This window comes from Moschus berezovskii, chromosome 21 (assembly GCF_049115385.1).
Source record: "Moschus berezovskii isolate FMDL1 chromosome 21, NW_MosBer_1.0, whole genome shotgun sequence".
Lineage (NCBI taxonomy): Eukaryota > Metazoa > Chordata > Mammalia > Artiodactyla > Moschidae > Moschus > Moschus berezovskii.
Genome location: NC_142480.1, coordinates 47,518,385 through 47,537,420, shown reverse-complemented (window position 1 = coordinate 47,537,420; position 19,036 = coordinate 47,518,385). Strand labels below are relative to the sequence as shown.

Genomic DNA, 19,036 nt, shown 5'->3' with positions numbered 1-19,036 from the left:
CTCAGGGTATTTTACTGAATACCCCCCGTGTCATCATGGAAGTAAGCTTTTCCATACCTCAAGCCCAACTCAAAGGAACAAGCTTTTCTCCCCTCAGTTGCAGTAATCCCCTTGTCTCATGATGACCCACCAGGGCGGTGGGCTTCTGCTCAGGAATACCTGCCATGATGGGATCTACAGCTCTATCAAGTAAGGCTGTGAGGTTCCCAGGCACTCGCTGTCTCTACCGTCCATACCTTAGTCCACTGTTGTACCTAGTTCCTCCTCCCCACTCCTCACCCCTACCTGTGTCAGAGATCTTAGGTTACATGAATTTCATGTAGCAGATTAGCAGTGAAGTCTCTGTGATTACCACAGTGCACTGTAAATAAGCCTTTCCCAATTATATTAACCAATTATATTAAAAGGTAGACTGTAAGAGAGGGGCCGAGAAAAGGGAAAGGATTATACAGAAAGATCAGAGAACGAAACAAAGCTAGAAAGTGGGTCTCCCCACCACTTCCCTTCACCCCATCCCCATCTGGAGTGGAGGATGGTGGGTGGCTGTAAACCTGACACCTTCACCTGAAACTGGCGTGGTGATCCTGGCCTGTTCCATGGAGATAGAGTGATCACATTTGATTCTCTTCCTCCCACCCTGCTGGTAGCATTCCCTAGATGAGTTTGTGATAAGTCAGGCTAAGCAGGGTCCTGCCAGGAGGAGGTGCTGCTTTTGTGGTGGGTGAAACCCTGGTTCAGGTGAGGAAGAATAGTTTGTGGCAGAGCCCCTGCTGGCTGACTCTGCAGAAAGTCCTTCGGGACTTTAAGAAGTGGCTTACAACCCTGGAGTTCTTCCCTCTCAGAGTGGGCGTATGGGGGACAGTGGGCTTTGGTGGAGCCTTCTGGCTCCTGTCTTCCCCAGGGGCTCCCTGACCAGGGCTTCCATCCTTCTCAAGGTGCCCACCTCTGTCTAGCTTGGTGATCCCCTTCCCCTACTCTCCTTACCTCTGTTGTCAATTCTGTTAGCTTGTGCATGTGTGCGGCCAGCTGGACAGAGGGAGTTAGCCTTTAGACTTAGACAGAACCAAGTTCCTGAAGATACTCTTTTTAGAGAAATAAGTCTAAGATGATGACTGCTGGGGGCAGAAACTTACATATTATCTCCAGAATTCCTAGTGGGAAGAACAGAGGAATAAGGGAAAGGAAGCCAGGGACTTTCTCATGTGCCAGCCATGTGACCCTGAGTAAGTTACTTGATTTCTCTGAGTCTCATGTTCCTTTTGTGTAAGACAGATTCAGAAACCCGCCTTGCCTATTTTGTAGAAGAGGGGCATTTGTATTTTGGGATTTGGATTTTGGTTCTTCCATGTACCAGCTGGACACCTTTGGACAGAAGCCTTAGTTTCCTTTCCTTTAAGTCGAGGATATATAACAGCACCTTTATCATAGGACTCATGAGAGGAGCAGATGAGGTAATACAGGAAAAATGTCCAGCTCAGTATCTGGCTTATAGTAAGTCTTCAATAAATGTTCACAATTGTCTTCACAGGGTTATTATGAGGACCAAATAAAATTCTATCTTTGAAAGCTGTTTGAAAACTCTAAATGTATACATTCTTCAGTATTATTCTCCTGAATCCGAGCTTTTCCAAACTGAGAGTGGTTAGGATGGAACTGTAAGTCTCTGAGCTAGATTTCTTCTAGACTGAGGCATGCTGGCTGTGGAGCAGAGGTGTCAGGGTAGGAAGGGGAGGAGGGAAGGCCACAGGCGTCAGTACCACTGTGGGGTTTCCTGGCCAGGGCTGTGTGTGTGTGTGTGTATGCCAGCCTATGGGCATACACATGGGCACATGTGTGTGTACAGCTGGGAGTAATGGACCTCCCTTGCTTTTGTGTGTTTCAAAATACAGTTCATATTACCCAGGGGACAAAGAAATGTTTTCTGCTCAACTAAAGTTGTTTCCAGAACCCATTGTTGCCAGGGATCCCAAGCTTTCAGGTTGGCCCCCACCTAGTGAAGAGACACCAAATAGTGGCATGGGGGCTGGAGCCCCCCAGCCTTGTGGCTGTGGGGTCCACTCAACATTCCCTTCTTGCCCATCCCTGCCCTCCTGCTGCAGCCTGACTGGACTCAGATGCCCTGAAGGCTGAGGCCCAACTGGGTAGATCATGGGGCAAGGAGGCTCTGAGCCGGGCTCTTGGAGGGATGAGCTCACTGCTCGAGATGGTGAGGACACGCACGGTGATGTAACCAGGGACTTAGCTCACAGTGGAAACATGGGGCTCGCTTTACAGTCAGGGCTGCCCAGAGTCTGTTCCTGGCTGACGTGGCTGCAGCCTTGCCTCCTTTGCTCCCTGTTCTTGTCACAGTTCCCCAGTGTGCCCCCAAACTCTGGTGTCGTGGTTCCTTCGTCAGCATGCCCTCCCTGCCCACGTCTTGTTTGTTTGCTCACTCGTCCCCTTACCCACTCATCCAGCAGATTTTTATTAAGTAGTTACTATGTGCCAGGCACTGTCTTAGGTGGTAGAGATACAGAAGTGAAGGAGAGATGATGACGCACATGGGGCATAAGTAGAGGACGGGAGACAGAGAAGGGAACTGTTGGTTCCAGGATCGGGATTTGTGCTGTGGAAGGGAAGTGAAGACACTGAAGCCACATTTTCTGAAATTCCACCCCCTTCACGGCCACTTCAAATGCCTCTCATGCCATAAAGCCTTCCCTGAATCCTCAGCCAGAGGTGCCTGTTCCCTTCTCTGTACCCTGAGCCCTTAGCGCATTGCTTCATTCATTCACCTATAAATACTTAATGAGTGTTGACTCCATACCAGGCACTATTCTAGGAACTGGGGACATAGCAGCAAATAACACAGACAAGTCATGGAGCTGTTCTTTCCCCAGGAAGTTGTAGTAGATGGATGGAAACTCATCAGGGTATATTCAGTCAGGTAGCAATGCATGTTGTTCAGTTGCTCAGTCGTGTCTGACTCTTTGTGACCCCATGGACTGCAGCATGCCAGGTTTCCCTGTTTTTCACCATCTCCCAGAGTTTGCTCAGACTCTTAAGAGTCTTCTCCAGTGCCACAATTCAAAAGCTTCAGTTCTTTGGCGCTCAGCCTTCTTTATAGTTCAACTCTCATACCATACATGACTACTGGAAAACCATAGCATTGACTATACGGACCTTTGTTGGCAAAGTGACGTCTCTGCTTTTTAATATGCTGTTTATGTTTGTCATAGCTTTTCTTCCAAGGAGCAAGCATCTTTCAATTTTGTGGCTGCAGTCACCATCTTCAGTGATTTTGGAGCCCTAGAAAATAAAATCTGTCACTGTTTCCACCTTTCCTCCATCTATTTGCCACGAAGTGATGGGACTGGATGCCACGATCTTAGTTTTTTTAATGTTGAGTTTTAAGCCAACTTTTTCACTCTCCTCTTTCTCCCTCATCAAGAGGCTCTTTAGTTCCTCTTTGTTTTCTGTCATTAGAGTGGTGTCATCTGCATATCTGAGTTTGTTCATATTTCTCTCTGCAATCTTGATTCCAGCTTGTGATTCATTCAGCCCAGCATTTCACGTGATGCACTCTGCATGTAAGTTAAATAAGCAGGGTGGCAATTGACGTCCTTGACGTCCTTCTTTTCCAACTTTGAACCAGTCCATTGTTCCATGTCCGGTTCTAACTGTTGCTTCATGTCCTGCATACAGATTTCTCAGGAGACAAATAAAGTGGTCTGGTAGTCCCATCTCTTTAAGAATTTTCCACTGTTGTGATCTACACAATAGGCTTTAGTGTAGTCAGCGAAGCAGACATAGGGTTTTTTTTTAATTCCCTTGCTTTTTCTATGATTCAGTGGATGTTGGCAATTTGATCTCTGGTTCCTATGCCTTTTTTAAATCCAGCTTGAACATCTGAAAGTTCTCAGTTCACGTGCTGTTGAAGCCTAGTTTGAAGTATTTTGAGCATTACCGTGCTAGCATGTGAAATGAGTGCAATTGTGCAGTAGTTTGAACATTCTTTGTCATTGCCTTTCTTTGGGATTGGAATGAAAACTGACTGTTTCCAATCCTGTGGCCACTATTCTATGAAGAATATGAAGAAAAAGAAACAGTAAGAGAGATAAGAATCACCAGGGAGAGAGAGTCGTTACCGCATTTAGGTGGTAGGGAAGGCCTCTCCATGGAGGTAACATGCGGACAGGGGCCGGAGGAATCAAGATGTGATGCTTGAGGCCAGCCAGCAGGGGCGTATGACTGGGGTACTGCAGGCAAGGTAGAGAGTGGGAGGAGGCGAGGCCAGTGGGCTGATATGGCCTAGATCATGAGGGCTTTCATGAGATGGGAGCTAGTGGAGTGTTTTGAGCAGAGAAGTGCTATCACCTGACCTTATTTACTTCCTCTGGCTGCTGTGCCGAGAATGGGCTGAAGTAAGGCCAGGGTGGAACTAGTGAGATAAGCAAGGAGGTTGTTGAGAAATTGAGGTGTGAGATGATGCTGATGGAGCAGGTTGGTGGCAGGGAGTGGCAGGAAGTGATCAGATTCTGAACATATTCTGGAGGGAGGGTCTGTGGAATCATCTGATGGAGTGGATGTGAGGAAAATAAAAGAATACAGTATTACCTCCATGTTTTTGGCTTGTGCCAAATTAGAAGGATAAAGTTGCCATTTACTGAGGTAAGTGGGATTCAGCTTGGTGAGGGGAATAAGGAGCTTAGCTTGGGACTAGGTAAGTCTGATATCCATGAGACCTTCAAGTGGAGATGTCAGGTTCACAGTCAGAAATAAGAACCAGGAGTTCAGGGGAGGTCTGGGCTAGAGATACAAATTTGGGAGTTAGGAAGATATAGCTATTTAAAGGCTGCAGGACAGGATTAGATCCCCTAGGTTATATATAGAGAGAATGGAAAATGGTTCTGAGGCCTGAGCCCTGGCCCATCTAACGCTTATAGGCCTAGGTGGTGGGGAGAAGGCAGATGAAAGAGATTAGAAAAAGTGGCCAGTAGAGTAGCACAGGCACTCAGAAGGAGGGGCATCCAGGAGCAAGCAAAGAAAAGATTTCAGGAAGGGGCGGTCAATGCTGAGAGATTTGGTGATATGTGAGTCACGGGTGACCTTGATAGGAGCAATTCCTGTGCAGCGGTAGGTAAAAAAGCCTGATTGGAGGAGACAGGGTAAAGACAGTGAGTACAGAAAGCTCTTTCAAATAATTTCTCTGTAAAGGAGAAAAAAGAGAAATGGGGGCAGGAGCCGGGGAGGATGTGAGGTCAAAGAAAAGAAGGAAGACAGTACAGAGGTTTGTATGCTGATGGGAACGGTCTAAGAGAGGAAAAGCCTGAAGATGCAGGAAAAGAGGAACAACTGCTGGAGAGATGTCCTCGATGAGGCAGGAAGAGATGGGATCCAGTGAGGGTATCTTAGATAGGCACTTGGGCAGTTTATCGCGACAGGAGGGAAGGCAGAGCGTATGGGTGCCCAGTTGCAGGTGCATCCCTGCCTTGTGTGGAGACCTGTCTTTTCTATTGTACAGTAGGTTCCCTGAGAGCAGAGCTGTCAAGCTTCTGTATCTTCATTAGCTTTGCTTGGCAGTCAGCACACACCTAATATATACATATATTAAAGGAACAAAGCAAAAAGTCAGACACGACTGAGCGACTGAACTGAACTGAAGGGACAAAGACCCTGATGCTGGAAAAGGTTGAGGGCAGGAGGAGAAGGGGGTGACAGAGGATGAGATGGTTGGATGCCATTACCGACTCAATGGACATGAGTTTGAGCAAGCTCTGGGAGATAATGAAGGACAGGAAAGCCTGGTGTGCTGCAATCCATGGGGTTGCAAAGAGTTGGACTTAGTGACTGAACAGCAATAATATTAGGAGTCTCTAATTTCTAATAACCATTGCAAATTAATTGAAGTCAGCTTAAGAAATGAAACAGAACTCCTTGGTAAGGCTTAGATGGACTTCTTATGGAATTCACAAGTAGGAGTGTGGTTGTGGCCAGGCAAGGAATGGAACCAGTATTTGGAAGGATATCAGGACCACCCTCTCTGTCTCCTTTTTTTCATTCTATCCTGAACATCAGCTTCATTTCCATCTCACTGTAGCTTTGTCTACTTCTCAGTCCATGTGCAGAATATGGTTGCAGCACCCCATCCAAGTTATTTCCAGACCCAAGGATAGACTGTCTCTATGTTCCAATTCCCAAATACTAGGTAAAAGAATTGAATTAGATTAAGTGGTTATGTGTCCATTACTGGACCAATCAGCTAGGTGGCCAGGGAGGCAGGGACATGTGGCCCTCACAGCTAGAAGCTGTCTTTGTGAGTAGGGCTTAAAGTTGAGAGACGACAGGCTGGAAAAATACCTCAATCAGTTTCACAGCAGTGAATGGGTGAGAAGGTAGGTATGCATGGGTGGATAGATGGATGACGAATGGATGGATGGATGGATGGATGGATGTTTTAGCTGTGTCATCAAAAAATACTAATAGCTCAGGAACCTGGAATGAAAGAAGGGTGCTTGGCATTGGTGCTGATGCTGGGTGTTAGGGAGAGACCTGTGAGAGTAGAGCTGTTATTACAGATGAGGATTTGTAATAGGCCACTGAAGAGAGGAAGCTTATTACTACCAGCTAAAGCTTTCTGGAAACTCCTTGCTTCCTTTCTAATAAGCAGCCAGGAAATTTCTCCTCTATATTTGCCTTCCAGTTGCTGAAGGGGAACAGTTTTTGGCCTTGATAGGGCCTAGCTTCTAAATATAAGCCGAACCATAGGGTAGCCCTCTTCCTCCTGCCAACCTGGGGCAGGTGGACCAGTCCAGTCTCTTCAGGTGGTCTGGGGAAGCCATGGGATCCTCTTCTCTCTGCCCACTATTTTGGAACTGGTTTCCCTGCAACCCAATCTGCTGCTTCCTTCTTAGGGTACCCAGAGCCAGAGGTGACCTGGTACAAGGATGACACAGAGCTGGACCGCTACTGTGGCTTGCCCAAATATGAGATCATGCATCAGGGCAACCGTCACACCCTGCAGCTCTACAGGTGAGGAGGCGGGGCCTGTTCTGCTCTGTCTGTCCTCCTGCAGGTCCTGTGACCCAAGTCCGGGGTGGGGGCAGGGTTCTGCTGCAGAGTTGAACCACCTGGTGAAGCGTGTCTGGCTGCCAGTGTCTGGGATCTCCTAAGGCCAGGATGGGAGTATTTCTGACAGCCAGAGAGCTGAGCACAGCCAGAGGAGGTCCTGACCCATAGAAACATTTTCCATGAGGTCAGCTGCCAAAAAAAGCTCCCAAGTCACCCTTACCCCACACGGGCTATGTGGGTCACCTGCTCATGAAGGGAGCCTCCTGGGCCCCAGGTCTAATCCCTCCTAGAACAGCATGGCCTCAGTCAGCTCCTACCCTCTTGCCAGCCTCAGTGTCCATAGCTGTGGTGAGAGTGGAGGGGGGCACTTGAGGCAGGGCTGGCAGGGGCAGGACTCTGGCTGTGGGGATGGGGGTCTTTCCCATCCCCCACCTCCCGCCTCATGCTCCTGCCTCTAGGTGTCGAGAGGAAGATGCCGCCATCTACCAGGCCTCTGCCCGGAACACCAAGGGCATTGTGTCCTGCTCAGGGGTCTTGGAGGTGGGCACCATGACTGAATACAAGATCCACCAGCGCTGGTTTGCCAAGCTGAAATGCAAGGCTGCAGCAAAGATGCGGGAAATCGAGCAGAGCTGGAAGCATGGGAAGGAGGCTGTGGGTGAGACTGATGCCCTGCGCAAACTCAGCCCTGACCGCTTTCAGCGAAAGCGGCGGCTGAGCGGGGCTGAGGTGCCCATCCCCTCGGCCCCTGCTCGGGAAGTCGAGGACAGACGCCTCGTGGCTTGGCAGGAGGGAGAGACTGAGCCTGGTCAGCACCCAGGTTTGGGCCTGATTAACAGTCTTGCTTCTGGAGAGGTGACCACCAATGGGGAGGCTGCCCCTGAGAACGGGGAGGATGGAGAGCGTGGCCTGTTGACCTACATCTGTGAGGCCATGGAGCTGGGGCCTCAGAGAGCTCCCAAAAAGGAGTCTGGGGCCAAGAAGAAGAAGAAAGACATGGAACCTAAGCAAGGAGTGTGGAAACCAGAGGTGGAGAAGGCAGCTCAGAGCCGTCGTGCCTCGGAAAACCATTTTCCCAGTTCAGACAAGCCTGACTCCCATGGGACACAAGGTCCCCTGGACATGGAGCAGGTTCAGACCCGGCCCAGAGGCAGGGCTGCCCGGGGTCCTGGATCCCCTGGAGCAGGAGGCACCAGGAAGCCAGCCTCTGGTGCAGGCACTCCAGACCAGGCCCAGAAGATCCAGGCCCTGGCCTCTGTCGCAGGCCCAGAGCCGGAAGTGTATTTCTCCTTGAAGGACATGTACCTGGAGAGCACCCGAGCAGACCAGCCCCAGGTGGAAGCAGAGGCCCAGTCCCCTCGGGGCAGGACACCTGGAGAAAGACCCTCACGTCGGGAGTCCAGCGAAGCTGGAGGTGAGAGGTGGCCTGCTGCCCCCGGCCAGCCTGTGCCTTCAGCCCCCCAGCCAACCAGGCCCTTCAACAGGAAGAGGTTTGCCCCTCCAAAGCTCAAAGGAGAGCCCACTGTCAGCAGCAAGCCTGATTCCTCCCCGAGTCAAAATCTGGAACCCGCGGCGCAGAGCTTGGGGAAGACTCCATCCCAGGCCTGTGCCCAAGTGCCCACACCCCCTGCGCGTCGGAGACACAGCACCCGGGACAGCCCCCTGCAGGGGCGAGCAGGCCCCAGCGCTCCAGGCAAGGTACGTGTGGGTGTTGGGACCTGGAGGCCACTTGGGGCGCTGACCTCATGGAAACTGTTGCTGTAACAGCTTGGCAGCCAGTGAACAGTGGGATATTTATAGAAGGGGGTGGGGTGGGGTGCTAGCCAGGAGCAGGGACCACAGGCCTGGCCCCCACCCCAGGCAGTCCCCAGCTGCCAGGCATGTGGGCAGCACAGCCTGACTGTGACCATCTCTTCCGATAGCAGGGATATTCACTGCCAGGCGACGATGTCCCAGAGTGAGGTGGAGGAGGAGAATGTTCTTTGGGGAGGAAAAGAAGGGGGAGACCGAGGAGCGGTCTGTGGTGGGCAGTGGGTCTTCACCCGGATGCTTATTAGAAGACTGAAAACATATCCAATGTCCAGAAAATTCTGACTTAATCTGGGTTTTTAATCTGAGATTTTGGAGTCAGGTATCAGTTCAGTTCAGTCACTCAGTCATGTCCGACTCTCCGCGACCCCATGAATCACAGCACGCCAGGCCTCCCTGTCCATCACCAACTCCCGGAGTTCACTCAAACTCATGTCCATCGAGTCGGTGATGCCATCCAGCCATCTCATTCTCGGTCATCCCCTTCTCCTCCCACCCCCAACCTTTCCCAGCATCAGAGTCTTTTCCAGTGAGTCAACTCGTCGCATGAGGTAGCCAAAGTATTGGAGTTTCAGCTTTAGCATCAGTCCTTCCAATGAACACTCAGGATCGATCTCCCTTAGAATGGACTGGTTGGATCTCCTTGCGGTACAAGGGACTCTCAAGAGTCTTCTCCAGCACCACAGTTCAAAAGCATCAATTCTTCGGCGATCAGCTTTCTTCACAGTCCAACTCTCACATCCATACATGACCACGGGAAAAACTATAGCCTTGACTAGATGGACCTTGGTGGGCAAAGTAATGTCTCTGCTTTTCAACATATTATCAAGGTTGGTCATAACTTTCCTTCCAAGAAGTAAGTGTGTTTTAATTTCATGGCTGCAATCAGCATCTGCAGTGATTTTGGAGCCCCCAAAAATAAAGTCTGACACTGTTTCCACTGTTTCCCCATCTATTTCCCATGAAGTGATGGGACCAGATGCCATGATCTTTGTTTTCTGAATGTTGAGCTTCAAGCCAACCTTTTCACTCTCCTCTTTCACTTTCATCGAGAGGCTTTTGAGTTCCTCTTCACTTTCTGCCATAAGGGTAGTGTCATCTGCATATCTGAGGTTATTGATATTTCTCCCAGCAATCTTGATTCCAGCTTGTGCTTCTTCCAGCCCAGTGTTCCTCATGATGTACTCTGCATATAAGTTAAATAAGCAAGGTGACAATATACAGCCTTGACGTACTCCTTTTCCTATTTCGAACCAGTCTGTTGTTCCATGTACAGTTCTGACTGTTGCTTCCTGACCTGCATACAGGTTTCTCAAGAGGCAGGTCAGGTGGTCTGGGTTTCCCATCTCTTTCAGAATTTTCCACAGTTTATTGTGATCCACACAGTCAAAGGTTTTGGCATAGTCAATGAAGCAGAAATAGATGCTCTTCTGGAACTCTCTTGCTTTCTCCATGATCCAGCAGATGTTGGCAATTTGATCTCTGGTGCCAGGTATACCTGTGTGCAAATCTGACTGTCCTTAACGTTGTGTGATCTTCAGCAAGTCATAAAACTGTAATAAAAATAATGCCTACTTCATGGGGCTGTTGTGAGAATCAGAGTACTTGGCACAGGGCTTGGTGCATATTAAGAACAAGACAAATGGCAATGGGTTTAAGATATTCCTGTGGTGGGAGGTAGAGCAAACTGTTTTACCTGAGAACAGGAGTACTGGTGTTTTCCTGGGTATCTGGTAGCCAGTTGAGGAAAGAGGTATTGTGTGGAGATGGGGAAGGGACATGCATTCTTCAAAGAAAGAGGCTGGTGGGCGACAGCATAAGGAGTTTGATAAGGGAGAGGAGAGTGAAGAGGGAGGGGAGGAGCAAGATTGAGGGGATTAACAGAAAGGAAACTGTCCTGTTTGATCAGTGTTTCATGTTTCAGAGGGCAGAGGAGAGGGCAGGCACTATTTCCCAGGAGTTTGTAGAGAGAAAGGAGTGTTTTATAGAGGGGCAGAAAGACGACAGTATTTCTTATGAGTGGCAGAAAGCAAAAGTGTTTCAAGACTGGAGGTGAGGGACTTTCTCCCTCACCTAGTGGCTAAGACTTCCACTGCAGGGGTGCAGGTTCAGTCCCCAGTCAGGTCGGTTAGGAAACTAAGATCCCACATGCCATGTCTCCAAAAAAAGAAGAAAGAGAATTTCCTAAACTGAATAAAAATGAAAACACAACATATCAACTTAAAAAAGATTGGAGGTTGGTTGGGTAAAATAGGTGGGATACACTTACACTAAGAAATTGTTGGTTGGTTGTCTGAAATTCAAATGTAACTGGGTGTCCTCTATTTCTTTTTGCAAAATCTGGCAACCCTAAGTAGAGACAGGATTTTGGGGGAACTAAGATGAAATTAAGATCCCCTGGAGAAGGAAATGGTAACCCACTCCAGTATTCTTGCCTGGAGAATCCCATAGATGGAGAAGCCTGGTAGGCTACAGTCCACGGGGTCGCAAAGAGTCGGACACGACTGAGCGACTGAATAGAACAGAACAGAAGATGAAATTGTTTCTTGGGTCACAGGAATGCAGGAGCATGGGTCTGGGGAAACAGGGAGCAGCATTTCACAGGGGTCGAGGCAGAAGATAGAAGGGTGAAGGGACAGATGTGAGGTACACACTGCTGCAGGACCTCCGAGGGTGCAGTAGGGAAGGTAAGGAGAACTGGGAGGAGCTGCCTCTCCTATTGAAAGGACTTTCAAAGAGGTAGGAGGGAGCGCCAGTTTCTACGGTGATGAGGGGAGATGGTTTTATTTCAGTGGGTGCTGAGGTTAGTCTGTGGGGACAGTAGCTCAGAGGTCTTTGGAGTGGGGTGAACCTCAAACCAGACTCTGGAATCTGTTCGTGACTCTCAGCCTCTCATGCCTGGTTTCATGAGATCTCAGCAGCTGGAATGGTGAGCTCCTAGTGGCCAGATGGGGCCACTCCATGTGCCTGACAGCCCACAGGCTGGACTGTAGGGCGTACTGTAGGGATGGCCCTCACGGGCCCCTAGGGAGCACATTTGGGAAGAGATCAGGCTGGTGGCCAAGTCTGTGAGTGAGTCTGGCTTCTCCACCCACAGTGGTGGGGAGTACTACAGCCAGACGGCTGCATCCTCCTGGCAAGGCCTTCTCCGAGGTGCGATGAATGGGCTCGGGCAGCGCAGGGCAGGAGAGGCTGTCTGCAGAGGTTCTGCTGTGGCCGCAGAGAGCTTGTGTGGCTTTTATTTTATTTTCATACTTAAAAAAATTGTGGAATGTATCATCATACATATGAAAAATGCATATAATGGCCATATGTATTCTGAAGATTTTCTTTTTAGTAGCTGAATTTGATTGGTTTCTCATATTCTCATTCTACCAAATCATTTTAGTTTTTGATAATGAAAGAACATGGCCATAGTAAAAAATGTGGGGGAAATTCTAAAAACTAAAAGGAAAAAGTAAAAACTCATCCATAAGTCTGCCATCCAGATATCTTGCTGTATCTACCAATCTTTTTGCATATGTATTTTATTATTTTTTAAATTTAATTTACATTATTTTGATTAGTTTTATATTCTGCTTCTTTTACTTCTCATTATTTTATGAGCATTTTCTAATGGTTCCTTAAAGTTATCTGAAAAAGTTCACTTTTTGTGGTTATGTAAGATGCCACAATATACGTATTTTAACCATTTTTTCAATAGTGTTTATGATTTTCTTCCTTATTCCAAGGTTAGTTAAGCATTTATCTATGTTTTTATGATTTTTATTGTTTGAATTCCTTTATTTGACTTTTAAATCAGTCTGGAATTGATTTAGGTATATAGCATAATATCAGTTTCTAGCTCAATAATAAGTAATTTCCCCTCATATCTACCTTGAATAGTCAACCTTTTCCTATTAGTTTATGATTCTTTCTTTATAAACTACCTTTATACCCACTAAAGTCTATTTTAGTTCCCATATATACATCTATCATAATCCATTAATCTATTTGTTGATTCTTAAAACAGAATGATCTCATTTAATTGTTGTAGCTTTAATTTCTGACAGAGCAGCCCTCTTATACTTCTTTTGAACAGTTTTGAAGTTATTCTCTCTTATTTATTCCTCTAGGAAAATTTTAGAATCATTGTTTGAATTTTTCCAAACTCCCAGATATCATTGTTTTTTTGCCTTGTATCTTTATATTCAAAATTTTAAAAAAAACCCACACATTTTCAAAAAAGTGATGAATTATTTTTAACAAGATCAAAAATATATTAAATCCTTTTATGGGAGACTCCACTCCAGTGTTCTTGCCTGGAGAATCCCAGGGACGGGGGAGCCTGGTGGGCTTCCGTCTATGGGGTCACACAGAGTCGGACACGACTGAAGTGACTTAGCAGCAGCAGCAGCAGTCAGATTTGAATTTTGAATGGTCTTTTTGTAAAATTTGCTAGGCATATATTTTTAAAGAGCTTGTTTGAGGTATGATTTTATACCAATAACAGTCATCTTTTTAAAGTGTACAGGTCAGAGCACACAATTCATAGTTGTGCAGTCACTCACATAATCCAGTTTTAAAACATTTCATCACCCTAAAAATATTCTTGTTCCTTTTTGCAGTTAATCCTTGTTCCCACCCTGAGGTCCAGGCAACCACTAATCTGCTTTCTGTCTCTCTACCATTGGTATTCTGATTGAGATTGCATTAAATATAAAAATTAATTTGGAAAAATCAATATCTTAATATTTAGCTTTCTCATCTGGGAGTATGGTATTTCTTTCTGTCATTCAAGCCTTCTTTTTTACTTTTTTAATTAAAAAAATTTTTTTTTTGGTGACCCCTCACAGCTTCAGTTCAGTTCAGTTCAGTCGCTCAGTCGTGTCCGACTCTTTGCGACCCCGTGAATCACAGCACGCCAGGCTTCCCTGTCCATTACCAACTCCTGGAGTTCATTCAAACTCATGTCCATCGTGGGGTATTAATTCCCCTTTTAAAAGTGCCCTAACCTGAGATCTTTTCTGTGACTGGCTCAGAACTCTGGAGCTGAGGTATAGGAGTGTGGGGATATAGTCAATACCATCCTCTGAGGGGATGGTATTGACATGAGGAGGCTCTGCTGAATACCTCGAGACCTCACAGTACCTTATGCCCTACACATCCTGAGGATGATCGTCTCAGTATGTGGAAACTCCACTCCCACCATGAGGGCGCTTTGGTTTTCAGAGCCTACATGAATATAAGTATTTTCTGAAAACTATTGAAGGAAGGAGGGATTGGGGAGAGACATGATTGTTGCTTAAGGAATTATCTAATAACTCAAGGGGATTAGACTTGCTCCAAACCATAAGCTCAAAGAGGTTGTGCTGAGTGTTACTACTGTAGGTTTCCAGGGACGAAGCGTGGGGCAGTATGCAGTCATGAGGGAAGGCATCTGGAAAGAGGCCAGACTGGTTGGCAGCATGTATAGGATTCATCACTAGAAATACCATAGTAGAAAAATATCCAATACAATTTTTTTAGTGTAAAATAGTGCCCATAATATCCTCAGATAAAAATAAAGTAATGGGTGAAAGAGAGGAAGGAATACATTCTGGGAAGGACACATAGCCTAAAACAAAGGGAAGGTGGTAGGCTAGGCAAGGAATTCACACCTGCTTGGAGGCCTGGCATGCTGTGATTCATGGGGTCGCAAAGAGTCGACACGACTGAGCGACTGAACTGAACTGAACTGTCCTAATTTTAATGCCTTGGTGCATTTAAAGCCTCTCAACACTTTTTCTCTTCTGTGTCTTGTGTTCTGCTTTAGTTTGTTTAGCATTAACTGTAACATCCTTCAGGCTTGGGCGTGAGACAGAAAGGGGAGAGAACTAGCACTTACTGAGTATTAGCTTCCAGTAATGCTGGGTTAGATAATTTAGACCAACTCTCCTACTGAGGGCAACTAGTAAAGTAGAGCAAAATATAAAAATGTCTGCTTGAAGGCACTGGAGAGCTAACAAAGTGAAGAATCACTTTGCAGCATCTGGGAGAAGATGGGAATTCATAATGGTAAGCCCAGCACTTGGTGTAGCTTTTGTCCTGGGGTTGTTTGTCACTCCAGAAGAGGTGAATGAGACACTCAGCAGTGTTGCAGACAGCCTCAAGGGACTTGGGAGACCACAGTTGGAGCCCACGGTCTCAAGAGTGGTAGCCCTGGTAAACCCTCTGGTCTTTGGGTGGGGAACCCTGAAGGTTTGTACCATAGGATTAAGGGAACCAGAAGCAAATTACCCTCACAGGGATTGAGGCTTAACTCTGAGTTACCTGGGTGACCAAGAAATATCTCGGTCCCTGAAGTCAGGTTAAGGTGATTCAAGATACCTTGCCCTCCAGTGCCTGGGTGAGCATATAGCACCTGGGAGAAACAAACAGAAATCACCTGGAGGATGATAGCATCATCTTAAGCCTCAAACCTATTTCTGAAAAATGTTTCAAATGTAATATTCGGCACCTAAATGATACCCAGGCACAGAGAGAAAAACATGAAAATGGGGACTTCCCTGGCTAGTCCAATGGTTAGGACTCGGCACTTTCACTGCCATGGCCCCAGGGGACTAACTAATCCCTGGTCAGGAAACTAAGATCCTGCAAGTTTAGTGGCACAGCCGAAACAAACCCCAGATGCAAAGCTTACCGGATCACCAGAGCCGAGGGGCAGATAGATGTTCTGATGGGAACAGCCTTAAGGTGACACAGAAGGACGCTGGACAGGGCTGGCCAGAGGCCCTGAAGTTGCCTCCTGTGACACTTGAAGGTGTGAGGGGGCAGGAACTCAGCCTGGCTCAGCATTCTCTGGGGTGTGAGCCTCTCATAGTAGGATGCTTATTTACTGGGAAGTTAAAGGCCTGCTACCTAGTTTATGTTACCAATTGCCTATGGTGCCACTGAAATGATAGAAATCTGAAACAACCTCAATATGAATCATATACTTTTGCTTTTTTCCTGATAGTGTGCCAACAAGTTGCAGTTATCATTTTCCTGAAGAAAATGGCTTGGTATTTTCCTGATTCTTGTTAGGGAGGGCTGGGATGGAAACTTCCACATTCCATTTGCCTGGGAGCAGCCAGACCTGGGTTCCCTCCTAGCTCAGGATTCAACACGGACAGGTCTGGAGAAAAGACTCTTCTCATAGAAGTACTGAGAGCCAGGCCTGGGGAGGACCCAGCAGTCACCAAGTCCAATGGCCTTTCGTGGAACTCTGTTTTTTAATGAACTGCTCTGAAGAGGCCTGGAGTCACCTGTCTGGACTCTTGATGTATAAAAGTACTTCATTTTTGGGTTTAAGTAAGGTTAAACAATGTGCCCAGGACCAGAGGACAAGGGATAGCAATACTGAATCCAGAACTCAGGGTGCCTGACTATCAGTTGTGGAGTCCCTGTTCTGCTTCATAATGTCACTGCCTCTCACCTGCCTCCCACAGAGGAAAAAGAGCAGCATGAAGAGGTCAGAACCTCTGTGAAAACACAGAATGACAGTAAGGAAGGTACAAGGAACTTCTCCTGTGTCACGTTTGGAGATGAGGTGGTTCCCTCACACTGTCCCTAACACACCAGGTACCACATTCTCTCTGAAAACTTCCTGGAGTATTTGCTTACCTAATAGGACTATGAAGAATAAAACCCACCATTCAGTTTATCAGTCTGACCTTATAATTCTCCTCTTCCTGGAAGACTGCCATTTTTAGCCACTCTTTCCTGGCTAGATATTACTCATCTTTAGGTCTCTGTTCTCATTTCATTTTCTGATTCCCCAATTTAAATGATATTTCCCTGTTATAATTCCTAATTAACCCTTTATTTTCCTTCCTATGCAATTCGTAATTACATAAAAACTATTCAAATTATTTCTTCAATATCCATCTCTCCCATCCTGAGGCCAGGACTGTGTCCATCATTGCAAGGTCAAGCACAGAGGTTGGCAAACTACAGCTCATGGGCCAAATCTGGCTTGCCACCTGTTTTTGTATGAACCAAGAGCTGAGAATACTTTTTACACTCTTTAAATAGTTGGGGAAAATATCAAAAGAAGTATATTTTGTGATGTGAAAATTATATGAACTTCAAATTTCAGTGTTCATAAATAAAGCTTTATTGGAACACACACACACAAAAATGAGCAAACAAAGAAACAAAAAAACAACATAAAAAAGAACCAGGAAAAACAGCCGCACAATGTATTCCAACTTTTGGAATGATCAGACATAAACTAAAAAACTAAAAACTGTACATCCTATATTCTCAAAGATAAAAAGTTAAGACTGAAAATTTCAGCAGAGAACTAGAAACTATAAAAAGTAGCAAAGACTTTAAAATGATGCAAACTGGAATTCCAGAACTAGAAAATACAATAACTAATGTTAAGTTAGCTTTTGTGGTTATGGCAGTTCCAGTTCTGGACGAGATGGAGTGAACACCATCCACCCTGTATCCCCCACTGAATGCAACTAAAAACTTGGGCAAAACACCTGGTGCAGCTATTTGATGACTTTGATAAATAGTAGCAGACAGACTGAGGAACAAGACCAGGATTCAATAAGACCAGGAATAAGATCAGTACTATTGATTTGGCAATGTTGTTGTTCAGTCGCCAAGCCCTGTCCAACTTTTTGCGACTCCATGGATTGCAGCACACCACACTTCTCTGTCCTTCACTAGCTCTTGGAGTTTGCTCAAATTCATGTCCATTGAGTCAGTGATACTATCTAATCATCTCATCCTCTGCCGCCCTCTTCTTTTGCCTTCACTCTTTCCCAGCATTAGGGTTTTTTTTTTTCCAATGAGTCAACTCTTCAGATCAGGTGCCAAAGTGTTGGAGCTTCAGCTTCAGCATCAATCTTTCCAATGAATATTCAGTGTTGATTTCCTTTAGGATTGACTGGTTTGATCCCCTTTCTGTCCAAGGGACTCTCAAGAGTCTTCTCCAACACCACAGTTTGAAAGCATCAGTTCTTTGGTGCTCAGCCTTCTATATGGTCCAGCTATTGCACCCATACATGACTGCTGGAAAAACCATAGCTTTGACTGTGTAGACCTTTGTTGGCAAAGTGATTTCTCTGCTTTTTAATACTCTTTCTAGGTTTATCATAGCTTTTCTCCCAAGGAGCAAGCGTTTTTTAATTTCATGGCTGTAGTCATTGTCCACAGTAATTTTGGAGCCCAAGAAGATAAAATCTGTCAAATCTCCTACTATTCCCTGGCCTAGTCTATGCAGTCAGAAACTCAGAAGTAAGCACCAGTATAGAGAGAGATTCAGGAAAAGGCCTTCAAGACAGGCCTGAGAAATAGAAGAGGGAAGAGAATGGAGGAGAATCTTTCTGTTTGGAGGAGCTGTGGTCCCAAGAGGGTGGGATCAATTTCTGTTGTTGTTTTTCTCTTCTGGATTTCTTCCTTGGCCCAGGACAGGGGCTCATGTATGAAAGTATGCGACAGAGAAGGCTAAGTGAAGCCTAAGTATCTGGACAGAGGAGTGGAAAAGGTAATCCTAAGGACTCAGGAAGTAAAGGGTAGATCATGGGGAGGAAGTTTGGGGAAAGTGACTTCATAAGCTGTTGATAAATTCCTGGGCTTATTTCCAAGCTATTCATGCATGGATCTGGTTCTGAACATTGTATCAGGAAGAACTAAGAGGGACTTCCCTCAAGGTTCAGTGGTTAAGACTTTGCACTTCCAGTGGAGGGAGCATGGGTTCAATCCCTGTTCGGGGAACTAAGATCCCACTTGCCTCTGGGAGCAACCAAAAAAACCCACTGCTGCTGCTGCTGCTGCTGAGTCACTTCAGTCGTGTCCGACTCTGTGTGACCCCACAGACGGCAGCCCACCAGGCTCCCCCATCCCTGGGATTCTCCAGGCAAGAACACTGGAGTGGGTTGCCATTTCCTTCTCCAATGTGTGAAAGTGAAAAGTGAAAGTGAAGTCACTCGGTCATGTCTGACTCGTAGCGACCCCATGGACTGCAGCCTACCAGGCTCCTCCGTCCATGGGATTTTCTAAGCAAGAGTACTGGAGTGGCTTGCCATTGCCTTCTCTAAGAAACCATTATCCAAGTCCCAGATTGGCCACTGGGTGGCACACGCACAGATCTGAATAACACTGCAAAGATTTTGAAAATGGAACTACCATTGAAATTATAATCGCAGAAGGTTGAATGGAA

At 46.4% G+C, this 19,036-nt stretch overlaps 1 protein-coding gene across 2 annotated transcripts in view; it reads left to right on the top strand.

Moving 5' to 3' along the window:
• Positions 1-19,036, top strand: part of ALPK3 (alpha kinase 3) — a 56,345-nt gene that overhangs the window by 13,433 nt on the left and 23,876 nt on the right. For both annotated transcript variants that reach the window (XM_055417877.2, XM_088829604.1), the window contains 2 exons: positions 6,894-7,011; positions 7,509-8,748. In XM_055417877.2, coding sequence (XP_055273852.2) covers positions 6,894-7,011; positions 7,509-8,748 — 1,358 coding nt within the window. The remainder of the gene's footprint in view (positions 1-6,893; positions 7,012-7,508; positions 8,749-19,036) is intronic.